Source organism: Homarus americanus, unplaced genomic scaffold, assembly GCF_018991925.1.
Source record: "Homarus americanus isolate GMGI-L3 unplaced genomic scaffold, GMGI_Hamer_2.0 scaffold31037, whole genome shotgun sequence".
Lineage (NCBI taxonomy): Eukaryota > Metazoa > Arthropoda > Malacostraca > Decapoda > Nephropidae > Homarus > Homarus americanus.
The window spans coordinates 6,709,686-6,725,765 of record NW_024722227.1 but is presented as its reverse complement, the minus strand read 5'-3'; the positions used below and the strand labels follow the sequence as shown (position 1 = coordinate 6,725,765).

The following is a 16,080-nucleotide window of genomic DNA, read 5'->3' as shown; positions in this document are numbered from 1 at the left end:
GTTATTGCCGTGAGGGGCTGACCCACCCTGGTGTGTTTACTGCCGTGAGGGGGCTGACCCACCCTGGTGTGTTACTGTCGTGAGAGGGCTGACCCACCCTGGTGTGTTACTGCCGTGAGGGCCGACCCACCCTGGTGTGTTGTGCCGTGTGGGGGCTGACCCACCCTGGTGTGTACTGCTGTGAGTGGGCTGACCCACCCTGTGTGTCAGTGGGCTGACCTACCTGGTGTGTACTGCTGAGGGGGCTGACCTACCTGGTGTGTACTGCTGTGAGTGGGCTAACCCACCCTGGTGTGTACTGCTGTGAGCTGACCTACCCTGGTGTGTACTGCTGTGAGGAGCTGACCTACCCTGGTGTGTACTGCTGTGAGGGCTGACCCACCCTGGTGTGTACTGCTGTGATGGGGCTGAGCCTACCTGGTGTGTACTGCTGTGAGTGGGCCCCACCCTGAGTGTGTACTGCTGTGAGGGGGCTGACCCACCCTGGTGTGTACTGCTGTGAGGGAGCTGACCTCCCTGGTGTGTACTGCTGTGAGGGGCTGACCTACCTGGTGTGTACTGCTGTGAGGGCTGCCTACCTGGTGTGTACTGCTGTGGGGGGCTAACCCACCCTGGTGTGTACTGCTGTGAGTGGCTAACCCACCCTGGTGTGTACTGCTGTGAGTGGGCTAACCCACCCTGGTGTGTACTGCTGTGAGTGGGCTAACCCACCCTGGTGTGTACTGCTGTGAGGGGGCTAACCCACCTGGTGTGTACTGCTGTGAGGGGCTACCTACCTGGTGTGTACTGCTGTGAGGGAGCTGACCTACCTGGTGTGTGTGCTGTGTGGGGCTGACCCACCCCTGGTGTGTACTGCTGTGAGGGCTGACCTACCCTGGTGTGTACTGCTGTGGGGGGCTGGACCTACTGGTGGGCTGACCTGTACTGCTGTGAGGAGCTGACCTACCCTGGTGTGTACTGCTGTGAGAGTGGTGTGTGTACTGCTGTGGGGGCTGACCTACCCTGGTGTGTACTGCTGTGGTGGGCTAACCCACCCTGGTGTGTACTGTACTGTGAGGGGCTAACCCACCTGGTGTGTACTGTGTGAGGGCTACCCACCTGGTGTGTACTGCTGTGAGGCTGACTACCCTGGTGTGTACTGCTGTGAGTGGGCTAACCCACCCTGGTGTGTGTACTGCTGTGAGGGCTGACCTACCCTGGTGTGTACTGCTGTGAGGGGCTGACCTACCCTGGTGTGTACTGCTGTGAGTGGGCCTAACCCACCCTGGTGTGTACTGCTGTGAGGGGCTGGTGTGTACTGCTAGGGGCTGACCTACCCTGGTGTGTACTGCTGTGGGGGCTGACCTACCCTGGTGTGTACTGCTGTGGAGGGCTGACCCACCCTGGTGTGTACTGTGCTGACTGACCTACCTGGTGTGTATTGGTGCTGACCCACCCTGGTGTGTACTGCTGTGAGGGGCTGACCACCCCACCCTGGTGTGTACTGCTGTGGGGGCTACCCACCCTGGTGTGTACTGCTGACCTACCCTGACCCACCTGGTGTGTACTGCTGTGAGTGGGCTGCTGACCCACTGGTGTGTACTGCTGTGTGGTGTACTGCTGTGAGGGCTGACCTACCCTGGTGTGTACTGGTGAGAGCTGACCTACCTGGTGTGTACTGCTGTGAGTGGGCTAACCCACCCTGGTGGTACTGCTGTGGGGGCTGACTACCCTGGTGTGTACTGCTGTGATGGGGCTGACCTACCTGGTGTGTACTGCTGTGAGGTGGGCTGGTACTGCTGTGAGGGACTGCTGTGACTGACCTACCCTGCTGTGAGGCTGACCTACCCTGGTGTGTACTGCTGTGAGGAACCCACCCTGGTGTGTACTGCTGTGAGGGGCTGACCTACCCTGGTGTGTACTGCTGTGAGTGGGCTAACCCCCCTGGTGTGTACTGCTGTGAGGGGCTGACCCACTGCTGTGAGGAGCTGACCCACCTGGTGTGTACTGCTGGTGCTGACCCACCTGGTGTGGTACTGCTGTGAGGGGCTGACCTACCCTGGTGTGTACTGCTGTGGGGGAGCTGACCTACCCTGGTGTGTGCACTGCTGTGAGGGGCTACCCACCCTGGTGTGTACTGCTGTGAGGGGCTGACCCCACCTGGTGTGTACTGCTGTGAGCCACTGACCTACCCTGGGTGTGTACTGCTGCTGTACCCCTGGTGTGTACTGCTGTGAGGGGCTGACTACCCTGGTGTGTACTGCTGTGAGGGGGCTGACCTACCTGGTGTGTACTGCTGTGACTGACCCACCCTGGTGTGCTGCTGTGAGGGAGGTGTGTACTGCTGCCCTACCCTGGTGTGTACTGCTGTGAGGGGCTGACCTACCCTGGTGTGTGTGCTGCTGTGGGGGCTGACCCACCCTGGTGTGTACTGCTGTGTACCCTGGTGTGTACTGCTGTGAGGAGCTGACCTACCCTGGTGTGTACTGCTGTGAGGGGGCTGACCCACCTGGTGTGTACTGCTGTGAGTGGGCTGACCCACCCTGGTGTGTACTGCTGTGAGGAGCTGACTGTGACCACTGGGTGTGTACTGCTGTGAGGCTGACCCACCTGGTGTGTACTGCTGTGAGTGGGCTGACCCACCCTGGTGTACTGCTGTGAGGGGCTGACCTACCCTGGTGTGTACTGTGTGATGTTGACCTGGTGTGTAGCTGACCCACCCTGGTGTGCACTGCTGTGAGGGGGCTGACCCACTTGGTGTGTACTGTTGTGACCTACCCTGGTGTGTACTTATCCACCACCCTGGTGTGTGTATTGTGTAGGGGGGCTGACCCACCTGGTGTGTACTGTTGTGAGGGGACTGACCTACTCTGTGTGTACTGTTGTGAGGGGCTGACCCACCTGGTGTGTACTGTTGTGAGGGGCTGACCCACCTGGTGTGTACTGTATGAGGGGGCTGACACACCCTGTAGAGTGCTACTGTATGAGGCTGACCATCCCTGTAGTGCAGTACTATGTGAGGGCTGACCCACCCTCTGATGTGTGAGCGGGTGGGAGAGGAAGACAGTGGAGTGGAAGTGTGTGTGTGTGTGTGTTTGCGTGTGTGTGTGTGTGTGTGTGTGTGTGTGTGTGTGTGTGTGTGTGTGTCAATACGTATAGATGTTTTGCTTGTGAAAAGCTGACACACACACACACACACACACACACACACACATACACACGCAAAGACATACAAACGCACAAAGACACAGACATACACACACACACACACACACACAGACATACACACACAAACACACACCACATAACAGAAAATAACAACTAACAAATATCACAATAAAAGTTATACACGGAACAATAAAGATTCACTACCAAGGTGTGTGGATGTGTGGGTAGAGGTGGTTGTGTGGGTATGTGGGTGGAGGTGGTTGTGTGGGTGTGTGGGTGGGAGATGGTTGTGTGGGTGTGTGTGGGTAGAGTGGTTGTGGGTGTGTGGGTGGAGATGGTTGTGGGTGTGTGGGTGGAGATGGTTGTGTGGGTGGGGTTGTGTGGGTGTGTGAGTGGAGATGGTTGTGTGGGTAGGGGGTTGTGTGGGTGTGAGTGGAGATGGTTGTGTGGGGTGGAGGTGTGTGGGTGTGTGGGTGGAGATGGTTGTCTGGGTGTGTGGGTAGGGTGGTTGTGTGGGTGTGTGGGTGGGAGGTGGTTGTGTGGGTGGAGTGGTTGTGTGGGTGTGAGTGTGGGGGTGTGTGGGTAGAGATGGTTGTGTGGATAGAGGTGAGGTGTGTGGGTAGAGGTGGGTGTGTGGGTAGGGTGGTTGTGTGGGTGTGTGGGTAGGGTGGGTGTGTGGGTGAGGTGGTTGTGTGGGTGTGTGAGGGTGGTTGTGTGGGTGTGTGTTGGTTGGATAGGGTGGTTGTGTGGGTGTGTGGGTAGGGTGGTTGTATGGGTGTGTGGGTAGAGGTGTTGTGTTGTGTGGTGTGGGTGTGTGGGTGAGGGTGGTTGTGTGGGTGTGTGGGTAGAGGTGGTTGTGTGGGTGTGTGGGTAGAGGTGGGTGTGTGGGTAGAGGTGGTTGTGTGGGTAGAGGTGGTTGTGTGGGTGTGTAGGTAGAGGTGGTTGTGTGGGTGTATGGGTGTAGGTGGGTGGGAGGAGCACCGTTTTACCAGTGGCGTTCAACCAGATATCAAACTAGTGAAGCAGCTTCGCCCGGAAAGAGAATATGTGGTGGTGATGGTGGTGGTAGTCATGACAGTGGTGATGGTAGTGGTGATGGTGGCGGTGATGGTAGCAGTGATAGTGGTGAAAGCGGTGATGGGTCATTCAGTGATTTTAACCATAGCAGTCACTGATATGGTCAATACAATAATAAAAAAAACTACAATACAGGTTACAATATCAAAAAACTAGAGTACATGTTACAGTACCCAAAAAGTGTATTACATGTTGGAGTACAAAAAGTCATATTAAATGTGTATAAAACTGTATTATTAGTATGTATAGACAGGCTATCATTACGTATTGGTATAATGTATGCATAAATTAGTAGGATTACAATTAAAATGTCGTAAATGTGGGTGTAGGACAGTTAGTAATATAGACAAGCGTTAATGAGAGTATACATACACAGCTGCTGGGTAATTAAAGCATCGGATTAAAATTAACGACCTAATAACCTTCTCTCCCGGGCGGTGTCCTTCCCCCAACACTGCCAGGTCCTCCTCCAACACTGCCAGGTCCTTCCCCAATACTGCCAGGACCTCCTCCAACACTGCCAGGTCCTTCCCAACACTGATAGGTCCTCCCCAACAATGATAGGTCCTCCCAACACTGATAGGTCCTCCCCAACACTGCCAGGTCCCCCCAACACTGCCAGGTCCTCCTCCAACACAACACTGCCAGGTCCTCCCCAATACTGCCAGGTCCTCCTCCAACACTGCCAGGTCCTTCCCCAACACTGCCAGGTCCACCCCTAATACTGCCAGGTCCTTCCCCAACACTGCCAGGTCCTCCTCCAACACTGCCAGGTCCTCCCCAACACTGCCAGGTCCTCCTCCAACACTGCCAGGTCCTCCCCAACACTACGAGGTCCTCCTCCAACACTGCCAGGTCCTCCCCAACAATGATAGGTCCTCCCCAACACTGCCAGGTCCTCCCCAACACCGAGGTCCTCCTCCAACACTGCCACGTCCTCCCCAACACTGATAGGTCCTCCCCAACACTGCCAGGTCCTCCCCAACACTACGAGGTCCTCCTCCAATACTGCCAGGTCCTCCCCAACACTGATAGGTCCTCCCCAACACTGCCAGGTCCTCCCAACACTACGAGGTCCTCCTCCAACACTGGTCCTCCCCAACACTGATAGGTCCTCCCCAACACTGATAGGTCCTCCCCAACACTACCAGGTCCTCCCAAAACTGCCAGGTCCTCCCCAACACTGCCAGGTCCTCCTCCAACACTGCCAGGTCCTCCCCAACACTACGAGGTCCTCCTCCAACACTGCCATGTCCTCTCCAACACTGATAGGTCCTTCCCAACACTGATAGGTCCTCCCCAACAATGATAGGTCCTCCCCAACACTGCCAGGTCCTCCCCAACACTGCCAGGTCCTCCCCAACACTGCCAGGTCCTCCCACTGCCAGGTCATCCTCCAACACTGCCAGGTCCTCCTCCAACACTGCCAGGTCCTCCTCCAACACTGCCTGCCAGGTCCTCCTCCAACACTGCCATGTCCTCCCCAACACTGCCAGGTCCTTCCCCAACACTGCCAGGTCCTCCCCAACTGCCCCCAACACTGCCAGGTCCTTCCCCAACACTGCCAGAACACTGAGGTCCTCCCCAATGTCCTCCCCAACACCTCCTTTTCCTCCAACACTGCCTGATAGGTCCTCCCCAACACTGCCAGGTCCTCCCCAACACTGCCAGGTCCTCCCCAACACTGATAGGTCCTCCCCAACCCTGATAGGTCCTCCCCAATACTGATAGATCCTCCCCAACCCTGATAGGTCCTCCCCAATACTGATAGATCCTCCCCAACACTGATAGGTCCTCCCCAATACTGCCAGGTCCTCCCCAACACTGCCAGGTCTTCCCCAACACCGTCAGGTCCTCCCCAACACTGCCAGGTCTTCCCCAACACCGTCAGGTCCTCCCCAACACTGCCAGGTCTTCCCCAACACCGTCAGGTCCTCCCCAACACTCCGCTGTCCTCAGTCAAAATCGGACGCGGGTGTGACCTCGTGACGTAAACATATTCTAGAAGTAAGGAATTTTATCAGAAAGTATCAGGGATTCATTGCCATCGACCGTGTATGCCTGTTGTGGTGAACAGCGTGGAGCTCGGTCAATTGCCCCGGGGGGATACACTCACCTCTACTAGTTGTGCCTCAACCATCGGGGCCAGACTCAACCTGCTGTGTGACTTAGTTTAGGTTAACTACCCCCCCCACCCCCCAAAAAAAAAGGGTGATCACCTTAAAATTAGCCCTTCCGCGTTTCATTTTAAACTAACAACGCTAACCTAAGTTGACCTGACAAAACCTGTTAATCTAACACAAATGTAACCTAACACAGTCTAATCTAACCTAATGAAAGCTAACCCTCCAGGTAGTGTTACGGAGTTTAATCATCAGGGGAAATAAGCTGGGGTTAATATTTAAGTGATTCATAAAATAAATCAATCTTGAGGTAAGATAAGGAGGGGGTGAATGTTCAGCTGATCCTGTAAATACTGTATCTGTAAGTCATTGTTTCGTCTACTACTGGGTACACCTGCGAGAAAATGACAATAAAACTTAAGAAAATTTGGATACGTGGGAATTAACTCTACTGTTAATATATTTCTAGTGTTATATATTTTTTTGCAGAATTAAACTTTTTAGTAACAAGCATTTCAAAATAATTTCAGCACATTAAAATATTTTGTATTAAATAAATCTAATTTTAGGTAATGTAAAATATCACAACGCAGTGACATGTTTCTTTAACCGCTGAAGAGCGACATTTTAAGGTAAATTTAAGTACTGTACTATAAACACAATAAGGGAACACTACTGGTGGCGACATCTATTGGTTGGAACATTCACTACCGAGGCGCTATCACGGCCACACCCGTCCGTCTGTATTACGGTATAATGGTTACCCCTAGTGGCTGGCTGGCCCGAGTGCCACCAAGGCGTGAATTTGTTTAAGGTGAAGAAGCTGTCGCCAACACAACAACCACACCCTGAGTTAACGAGTTGCATGACCCAGAGTCAATGAATAATCCAAGAAGACCGGACAACTTGTGAAGTTCACTGGCTGACCATTACCCTGGAATACGTTCCGCAAATCTATTAACATCCAGGTTTTCAATTACTTCTCGATTTTTTTCTTCTAAATGAGCTATGATATACTGTGCAAAGGCAAATAGCGTAAAGAAACTTGCAAAACTATTACATCACACGTCACGATCTGTTTTATACTAAATATCCATCAACGACTTGGGTATCTTAATACACTTGTAACTACAGAGCTTAAGTAAGCTTGACTACTGTCCTCACCAAAACATCAGTACAGCTTGTTTACTCGACCTACAACAGACATCCTTCTCATGGTTCACCACGCTTGGTGACCAGACACTCACCTTGCTGGTACCTTCCCTTAGTGTTGCACAGATCCTTGATGACACGGATGGTGCCCGCGTACAGCTTGTTGAAGTACTCCCTGTGCTTCAGCGTGAGACAACGGCGAGTATAGTTATCGATACACTGAAGCCCATCGAGCAGCACTCTGAGGGCACCAGGAGAGGGAGTGAGACATACTATACTTACTCACGGCCACAACACTTAAACTCACATGTAAGAAGACATTTTGATATAATTTACATTCTAATTTGATCTTATATATCAGAAGTTTTTAAAATATTTGTAAAAAATGTCATGTTATTTCTTCACTGATATTCTTAAAATTATTCTTAATGTAAATATGTTCACTAATAGTAATCAAGCACACCTAAAGGCATAACCATCACGCTCAATCACGGACACATTCATCATGCTCCATCACGGCCCAAAACCATCACGTTCACTCTTGGGCTGCTTCAGGCACACTTATTCACATCACGTTATTCACGCTCACTCACGGGCCACACAACAATGATGCTCACTCACGGGCCACACAACAATGACGCTCACTCACGGGCCACACAACAATGACGCTCACTCACGGGCCACACAACAATGACGCTCACTCACGGGCCACACAACAATGATGTTCACTCACGGGCTACACAGCAGTGACGCTCACTCACGGGCCACACAACAATGACGCTTACTCACGGGCACATTCTGTTAAGCTCGTCGACGGAGGCAGCAAAGCCGAGGTCCTTGTTGGTGAGCACTTCAAGGAGGTTGACACACTCAGCGATGTCATTGTTGTTGCAGTCGTGATGTTGTTGACGGACTGTATTGGTCCTTCCCTTGCTGCTCCTCTCGTCAGCCGTCTCCTGAAGGGGTGATGGCAACGTGTTACTACTGACGAGTGGATGACATTAATGTAGAGAGAGAATAACTGTGCTACTTTCAAACTCACTTACCAAACATAGAAAACTGTCTGCTTGTAAATTATATATATGTAGGTGCTCAAGATATTACATTGGTACCAGGAAATTTCAGGAATTAGCCAACGTATCTAACAAGTCACAAATACTAACGTTGGTTATAATCTAAAATTAACTCAGATTTTATGTACAGTAATTCTATTCTTTAAGTTCAAGTTAATAGTTATCACCGTGTGTGTGTGTGTGTGAGAGTGTGTGTGTATGTGTGTGTGTGTGTGTGTGTGGTGTCAGCTGGTCACACGCACTCATGGATGCTCTCACTCACACCATTATTAATATAATCAACTGTTTGACCTCTCTCTCTCTCTCTCTCTCTCTCTCTCTCTCTCTCTCTCTCCTCGAGCTATGTTCATTATACTAAGCAAACAAAACAACTCAACAGGGGTAAGTATTCTCAGACCAACACTCACGCAACAAAGAGTGACACTATCTACCCCCAAGACTATTCACGACAGAACTGAGGGTGCAGTGAGAGGTGTAAACAGGCCTGGGTCGTGGTTAACGTTCATCGACTCAAAGAGGTTTAACATCTTAAGTCACTCGCTCGTAACAGCTGGTTGAGACACTGTAAGGCGTCTGGTGGGAGTATAACCCGGGGTAGTGAGGTGTATGACCACTGAGCCACCCATAACTTTCTGTGTTGACAACTGGTAAAGAGAGAGATACTGTAGTGTTATGTTAGATTATTGACATTATTTGTGGTGGTGCTATTATTATTATTATTATTATTATTATTATTATTATTATTATTATTATTATTATTATTTTTATTATTATTATTATTATTATTATTATTATTATTATTATTATTATTATTATTATTGAGATGGGAAAAAACTAAGAGTTAACTTTGACCTTGAATTCTGACCTCAACCTTTGACCTATATCTTCTAAAATTACATGACTATCTCCCTGGGGGCGCTGGTGGTAGAAGCGGTACCGTTCTTGCCTCGCAAGCGAGATGTCACGGGTTCGATTCCCGGGCCGGTGGAAGTTGTTTGGACTTACTTCTTAGCCCCCATTAGTCCCTGTTCACCTAGCAGTAAAGTAGGTACCTGTTGTAAGTCGAAAGTTGCGAATTCGTATTCAGGGACAAGGTGTTGGAGCTTCCAATAACTTGATGACATACACCATTGACTCTTCAGGCTTCTACGCCCTTAACTCATGAGACATAAGGCAAGCATGAACTTAGCATGCTTCCCTGTTGGGCGCTGTAAACGCTTCTGCGCTTCACCTTACACAGGGATGTAGGGGGGTGCCCTACAAGATTAAGGCAAATGGGTCAATACATTTATGAGATAAAGTATTTAGTAAAAATGAAAAAAAATCGATGTTTTTGCCCTCCAGCACTGACTCTGATTTCTGACCACTCTCTGCCAAGTTTCACTCAGATCGACCCATTCCTCTGTGGACTCTTATCATATTTTCCCAAACATAAAGCTGCTAAGATGTTCCTATACTTATATAACATCTTCAGACGCTGTAGTGAAGCTAAGAATCCTTCTACATATGGTGAGGGAGGTGGAGACAGCTCCTCCCACGCAGCCCCACCCACGCTGCTACACCCACATAGCCCAACCCACACAGCCCCACCCACAGTCAAACCCACACAGCCCCACCCACAGTCAAACCCACACAGCCCCACCCACAGTCAAACCCACACAGCCCCACCCACAGTCAAACCCACACACCCCACCCACAGTCAAACCCACACAGCCCCACCCACAGTCAAACCCACACAACCCCACCCACAGTCAAACCCACACAGCCCCACCCACAGTCAAACCCACACAGCCCCCACCCACAGTCAAACCCACACAGCCCCACCCACAGTCAAACCCACACAGCCCCACCTACAGTCAAACCCACACAGCCCTACTCTACAGTCAAACCCACACAGCCCCACCTACAGTCAAACCCACACAGCCCCACACAGCCCACCCACAGTCAAACCCACACAGCCCCACCCACAGTCAAACCCACACAGCCCCACCCACAGTCAAACCCACACAGCCCCACCCACAGTCAAACCCACACAGCCCCACCCACAGTCAAACCCACACAGCCCTACCTACAGTCAAACCCACACAGCCCCACCCACAGTCAAACCCACACAGCCCCACCCACAGTCAAACCCACACAGCCCCACCCACAGTCAAACCCACACAGCCCCACCCACAGTCAAACCCACACAGCCCCACCTACAGTCAAACCCACACAGCCCCACCTACAGTCAAACCCACACAGCCCCACCCAGACAACGTCATCCACACAATTCCTACTCATATATCCCCACCTACACATCCCTACACACACAGCCTCACCCACATAACCTCATCTACACACTCTACCCACACAAACCCACTCACACATCCTAACCCACACAGCCCTACCGACACATATCTACAGTGCCCATACATCAACGCCCACAAGCTGTTTGTTAGTACATAAGGCGACAGTGTGGCCGGCAATGCACTAAAACGCCTTCACCTTTCGACTGTAAATTTAGGTACCAATTTACAGCTCGAGTGAACTAAAGGCGCTCTGGGCGAAAACCAGTGAACCTCGGGAGAAGGCGAGGAATTATCCACTCATCCACCACATCAGTAAACAGCTGTGTATTTATTATCATACCTTTATGACTGCGGTTTGTCGTGTATACATACCCAGACTCTTTATACCCTCTCTGGGCCCTCTACCTGAACACTTCCTCAGTTTTGCTCACCTGTAGCGTACTACGGACAGCGTCGAAGTCTGAGTTGAGGGTGCGAGCGTCCTTGGGGAATTGGGCAGCGCGCTGGAGGTGGGTGGTGCCGGGGGATTGGAAGGACAGTCCAGTTACCTCCGCCTCGCCCTGACGAGCCTCGTACTGCTGTCCCATAGTCTCGCCTGCCGGGAGAGAAGGTGGTCAATGAGGAATTATGGAGGGAGGTCATGTACTCTAGGAGGTCATGTACTCGAGTACTCTAGGAGGTGAGGGACTATATGGGAAGTGAGGGACGTACAGTATGTGAGGGGTGAGGGACGTATAGTATGTGAGGGGTGAGGGACGTATAGTATGTGAGGGGTGAGGGACGTATAGTATGTGAGGGGTGAGGGACGTATACTATGTGAGGGGTGAGGGACGTACATTATGTGAGGGGTGAGGGACGTACAGTATGTGAGGGGTGAGGGACGTATGTGGGAAGAGAGGAAGAGAGACAAATAATAACGAAGATAAAAACACACAACTAAAGAAGAACCTTAACACAACAAGATGGTCTTCACTGATACACTCACGCACCACAAGCCATGTAAAAAGTGCACACATTACCTGACTGTTAGTTGTACATATACAAGTGTTTAGGCATATATGTGTGTGTGTGTGTGTGTGTGTGTGTGTGTGTGTGTGTGTGTGTGTGTGTGTGTGTGTGTGTGTGTGTGTGTGTGTGTGTGTGTGTACGAATATTAGTGTAAAGGAAGGAAGAACCTAAAAACAACAACAAACTCAGCCTGGAATGCGGAAACCGTCCTGCAGAGAAATACGTAAATAAGAAACTTAAGAAGAAGTTGTAAAGTCATGCATTTGGGAAGGAAATCCTGAAGCTCAGAAATCTCGAACCAACAAAGGCAGGGGTAGGCATCCACCACTCCACCCATAGGGTCCAAATTAGCATTCCATCCCAGCGCTCTCTCGCCCTAAACAAACCTGCACACATCCGACCCCCACGATTTGAAAATCAATGAAGTGAAAATTGAGAAGTTTCCCCTAAGGACCCCCGGGCTGTCGCGTTTTCCCTTAGTCCATTAGAGCCAAGACAATCCAACAAGAATACCGCAGTTTGTGTTGGGAGTTCTAATCTGAGGCGCTCCAGGCAACCCGCGGGCAAAACCTCTCCACCCGAGATGAGTTTAAGACGCTCCCCAGCTAAACTTTTTCTCTCGTCTCTTCTTGTATATTTATGAAGAAATGGCCCCAGGCAGCTGTTTACCTGTGATCTCTCTCTCTCTCTCTCTCTCTCTCTCTCTCTCTCTCTTAATTCTTAGTTTCGTTTTTTATCGTTCCATAATTTATGTCTCTCACTCCTCTCATCCAACCATTATGTCTCTCACTCCTCTCATCCAACCATTATGTCTCTCACTCCTCTCATCCAACCATTGTCTCTCACTCCTTTCATCCAACCATTATGTCTCTCACTCCTCTCATCCAACCATTGTCTCTCACTCCTTTCATCCAACCATTATGTCTCTCTCACTCCTCTCATCCAACCATTATGTCTCTCACTCCTCTCATCCAACCATTATGTCTCTCACTCCTCTCATCCAACCATTATGTCTCTCACTCCTCTCATCCAACCATTATGTCTCTCACTCCTCTCATCCAACCATTATGTCTCTCACGCCTCTCATCCAACCATTATGTCTCTCACTCCTCTCATCCAACCATTATGTCTCTCACTCCTCTCATCCAACCATTATGTCTCTCACTCCTCTCATCCAACCATTATGTCTCTCACTCCTCTCATCCAACCATTATGTCTCTCACTCCTCTCATCCAACCATTATGTCTCTCACGCCTCTCATCCAACCTTATGTCTCTCACTCCTCTCATCCAACCATTATGTCTCTCACTCTCATCCAACCATTATGTCTCTCACTCCTCTCATCCAACCATTATGTCTCTCCTCCTCTCATCAACCATTATGTCTCTCTCACTCTCATCCAACCATTATGTCTCTCACTCCTCTCATCAACCATTATGTCTCTCCTCCTCTCTCCAACCATTATGTCTCTCCTCTCATCCAACCATTATGTCTCTCCTCCTCTCATCCAACCATTATGTTTTGGTTAATATTTGGTTCTACTACTTTTGGGTTAGGTTAGGTTATGGAGGAAGAGGAAGAGGAAGGAAGAAGAAGAAGAAAGAAGAAAGAAGAAGAAGAAAGAAGAAGAAGAAGAAAGAAGAAAGAAAAGAAGAAGAAGAAGAAGAAGAAGAAGAAGAAAGAAGAAGAAAAAAAGAAGAAGAAGAAGAAGAAGAAGAAAGAAGAAGAAGAAAGAAGAAGAAGAAGAAGAAGAAGAAGAAGAAGAAGAAAGAAGAAGAAGAAGAAGAAGAAGAAGAAGAGAAGAAGAAGAAGACGAAAAAGGCGGATGAAGAAGAAGAAGAGGAAGAGGAGGAGGAGGAGGCGGATGAAGAAGAGGAAGAGGAGGAGGAGGAGGAGGAGGAGGAGGCGGAAGAAGGGAGGAATGGCAGGGGTGGAGGAGGTGGCTGCGCCCTGGGGAGTAGGAGGAGGAAGACTGCATTGAGGCAGGTGTTGTGTTACGTAAAGCGCCACACTCAACTGACTCAACCTGACCACTCAAGACAAGGTTCAATTTGGGGGAGGAAGAGGCGGGTCAGAGGTGAGGTGAAGTGAGGTGAGGGACGGAGGGAGTCAGAGAGAGAGAGAGAGAGAGATCAACACATACCAACTTTTCCCGTTAACTATTTCGTGTGCGGCTGAACGATTACAACGCTCGCCCTGTACACCTTCTGGACCGGGTCATTAAAATATCGCCAGTGCCAATGTCTAGCAACGTCTGGCGTACCCAGTTCACTCAATTGTGTGTGTGTGTGTGTGTGTGTGTGTGTGTGTGTGTGTGTGTGTGTGTGTGTGTGTGTGTGTGTGTGTGTGTGTGTGTGTGTGTGTGTGTGTGTGTGTGTGTGTGTGTGTGTGTGTGTGTGTGTGTGTGTGTGTGTAATGTGTGTGTGTGATGTGTGTGTGTGTGTGTGTGTGTGTGTGTGTGTGTGTGTTGTGTGTGTGTGTGTGTGTGTGTGTGTGTGTGTGTGTGTGTGTGTGTGTGTGTATGTGTGTGTGTGTTGTGTGTGTGTGTGTGTGTGTGTGTGTGTGTGTGTGTGTTGTGTGTGTGTGTTGTGTGTGTTGTGTGTGTGTGTGTGTGTGTGTGTGTGTGTGTGTGTGTGTGTGTGTGTGTGTGTGTGTGTGTGTGTGTGTGTGTGTGTGTGTGTGTGTGTGTGTGTGTGTGTGTGTGTGTGTGTGTGTGTGTGTGTGTGTGTGTGTGTGTGTGTGTGTGTACAATGTTTATCATAACTATAGCATTTACATTTCTTTCCCTCTGATCTACACACCACTGTTTACCTCTACCTCTGTCACCTCTCAGAGTCACCCCGAAGACCTGTCTCTCTCCCGATACTACAGACAGACAGAGACAGACAGAGACACAACATCATCCACGTCTCTCCCCACCACACCATCAACTCTCCCACACCTTTCCTCCTCCACCACAACGTCCCCTCGTCCACTCTGTAACACCAAGGGGAGTTCTCACAATTTTTTAGCGTTTTTTCCCTCACTGTCTTCACTGAGTCACAACTTTGTGGCTCCGCTAATGAGCGTAAAAATAGATACAATAAAAGTTGAGAGACGCAGAACTTTGCGTTTCAGAGGTGCGTTCAAAAATGCCGCGTTTATTTTCCTTTTACTAAACACACGATATTTCTGGCCGAGGTGAGGGAGGCTGGCTGTTCACGCCTCGCCCACCCACATCAAAGACCTGCTCTAAGTATATTTCTGTGAGCCAGTATACGTACAGATATAACGCGAGTCTACCATGGTATATCACTAGGCTTATTTACACCACAGACCAGCCGGAGGTATATTTCCGGGGTATAATTCATAGTGCTGTGGGCTAGTGAATGTTATATACATGAGAGAGAGAGGTCTATAGTGGTGTGTCACTATCTTACTCACATTCAATTTCCACTACAAGTACACTTTGTTTTGAGTATACAGTAACAGGTATAAACTGCACGTGAGTATATTAAGGGCGTTAGTTCACCTGCACACCTGACTGTACTGCACGAGGTGGTGGAGGGGGGAGGTGGTGGTGGAGGGACGAGGTAGTGGAGGAGGTGGTGGTGGTAGGGGAGGTGGTGGTGGAGGGAGGTGGTGGTGGTGGAGGAGAGGTGGTGGTAGAGGAGAGGTGGTGGAGGGAGGTGGTGGTGGGGAGAGGTGGTGGTGGGGGGGGAGGAGGTGGTGGAGGGGGAGGTGGTGGAGGAGGGTGGAGGGAGGTGGTGGTGGGAGAGGTGGTGGTGGTGGAGAGTGGTGGTCATGGAGGGGGTGATGGTGGTGGAGGAGGGTGGTGGTGATGGAGGAAGGGGGTGGTGGTGGTGATGGAGGAAGGGGTGGTGTTGGTGGAGGAAGGTGAGAGGGGTGGTGGTGATGGAGGGGGAGAGGTGGTGGTGGTGGAGGAAGGGGGGGTGGTGATGGAGGAAGGGGGGTGGTAGTGATGGAGGAAGGTGGTGTGAGTGGTGATGGAGGGAGAGGTGGTGGTGATGGAGGAGGAGGTGGTGGAGATGGAGGAGAGGTGGTGGTGATGGAGGAGAGGTGGTGGTGGAGGTGGAGGTGGGATGGAGAGGTGGTGGTGATGGAGGAGGTGGTGGAGATGGAGGTAGGTGGTGATGGAGGGAGGTGTGTGATGGAGGGAGGTGGTGGTGATGGAGGTGGTGAGTGGAGGGGGAGGTGGTGGTGATGGAG

At 50.6% G+C, this 16,080-nt stretch overlaps 1 protein-coding gene across 1 annotated transcript in view; it reads right to left on the bottom strand.

Annotated features, from left to right (window-relative positions):
* LOC121862341 overlaps positions 1 to 11,458 on the bottom strand; it is a gene marked incomplete at its 5' end in the record, with an annotated part of 34,559 nt that extends 23,101 nt beyond the window's left edge. The window contains 3 exon segments of the mRNA XM_042360562.1: positions 7,595 to 7,740; positions 8,289 to 8,455; positions 11,295 to 11,458. Coding sequence (XP_042216496.1) covers positions 7,595 to 7,740; positions 8,289 to 8,455; positions 11,295 to 11,458 — 477 coding nt within the window.
* Positions 11,459 to 16,080: the final 4,622 nt, after the last annotated feature.